This window comes from Priapulus caudatus, unplaced genomic scaffold (assembly GCF_000485595.1).
Source record: "Priapulus caudatus unplaced genomic scaffold, Priapulus_caudatus-5.0.1 Scaffold432, whole genome shotgun sequence".
Lineage (NCBI taxonomy): Eukaryota > Metazoa > Priapulida > Priapulimorpha > Priapulimorphida > Priapulidae > Priapulus > Priapulus caudatus.
In genome coordinates, this window is record NW_014577493.1 from 243,691 (window position 1) to 244,268 (window position 578).

Genomic DNA, 578 nt, shown 5'->3' on the forward strand with positions numbered 1-578 from the left:
ACACACACACACACACACACACACACACATATATATATATATATATATATGATATACACACAGACACGACGCAGGCCGATCGAGCGGGGATGGAGCATTCCAGCAATGTTCTGGCATGACGGGTGCGGGGTGGAATGGTGGGGGGGGGGGTCTGTAACTAGGTTAGTGCGATCACGGACGGCCCGTGATAGATGTCCGAATGATGATGACTGCGGTGTCAATGGAAGCAAACATCTCTAACAAGCACTTCAGCCGCCTGCACATCACATCAATGCGTAGTTTCAGACCACTCGCTCAGTTAGTGATCTCTGACCATGGTCCAGAGAACATGGCGAGCGCTGGAGGGAATCTAGTCAATGCCACAGTAGGTTGTCGCGAAATTAAATTCCTCTTACACACGCGCGCGCACACGCACGCACGCTCCCACGCACGCACGCATGCGTACACACACGCGCACACACAAACGAGCGAACGCCCGCGCGCACACACACACACCACGAACATCCTGCCACACACACACACACACACACCACGAACATCCTGCCAACACACACACACACGCGCGCACACACACACAC

General features: G+C 54.0%; 1 protein-coding gene across 1 annotated transcript in view; it reads left to right on the forward strand.

Annotated features, from left to right (window-relative positions):
* Positions 1-220: 220 nt before the first annotated feature.
* Positions 221-578, forward strand: part of LOC106810317 — a 22,373-nt gene continuing 22,015 nt past the window's right edge. Inside the window, exon 1 of the mRNA XM_014813625.1 lies at positions 221-364. Coding sequence (XP_014669111.1) covers positions 221-364 — 144 coding nt within the window. The remainder of the gene's footprint in view (positions 365-578) is intronic.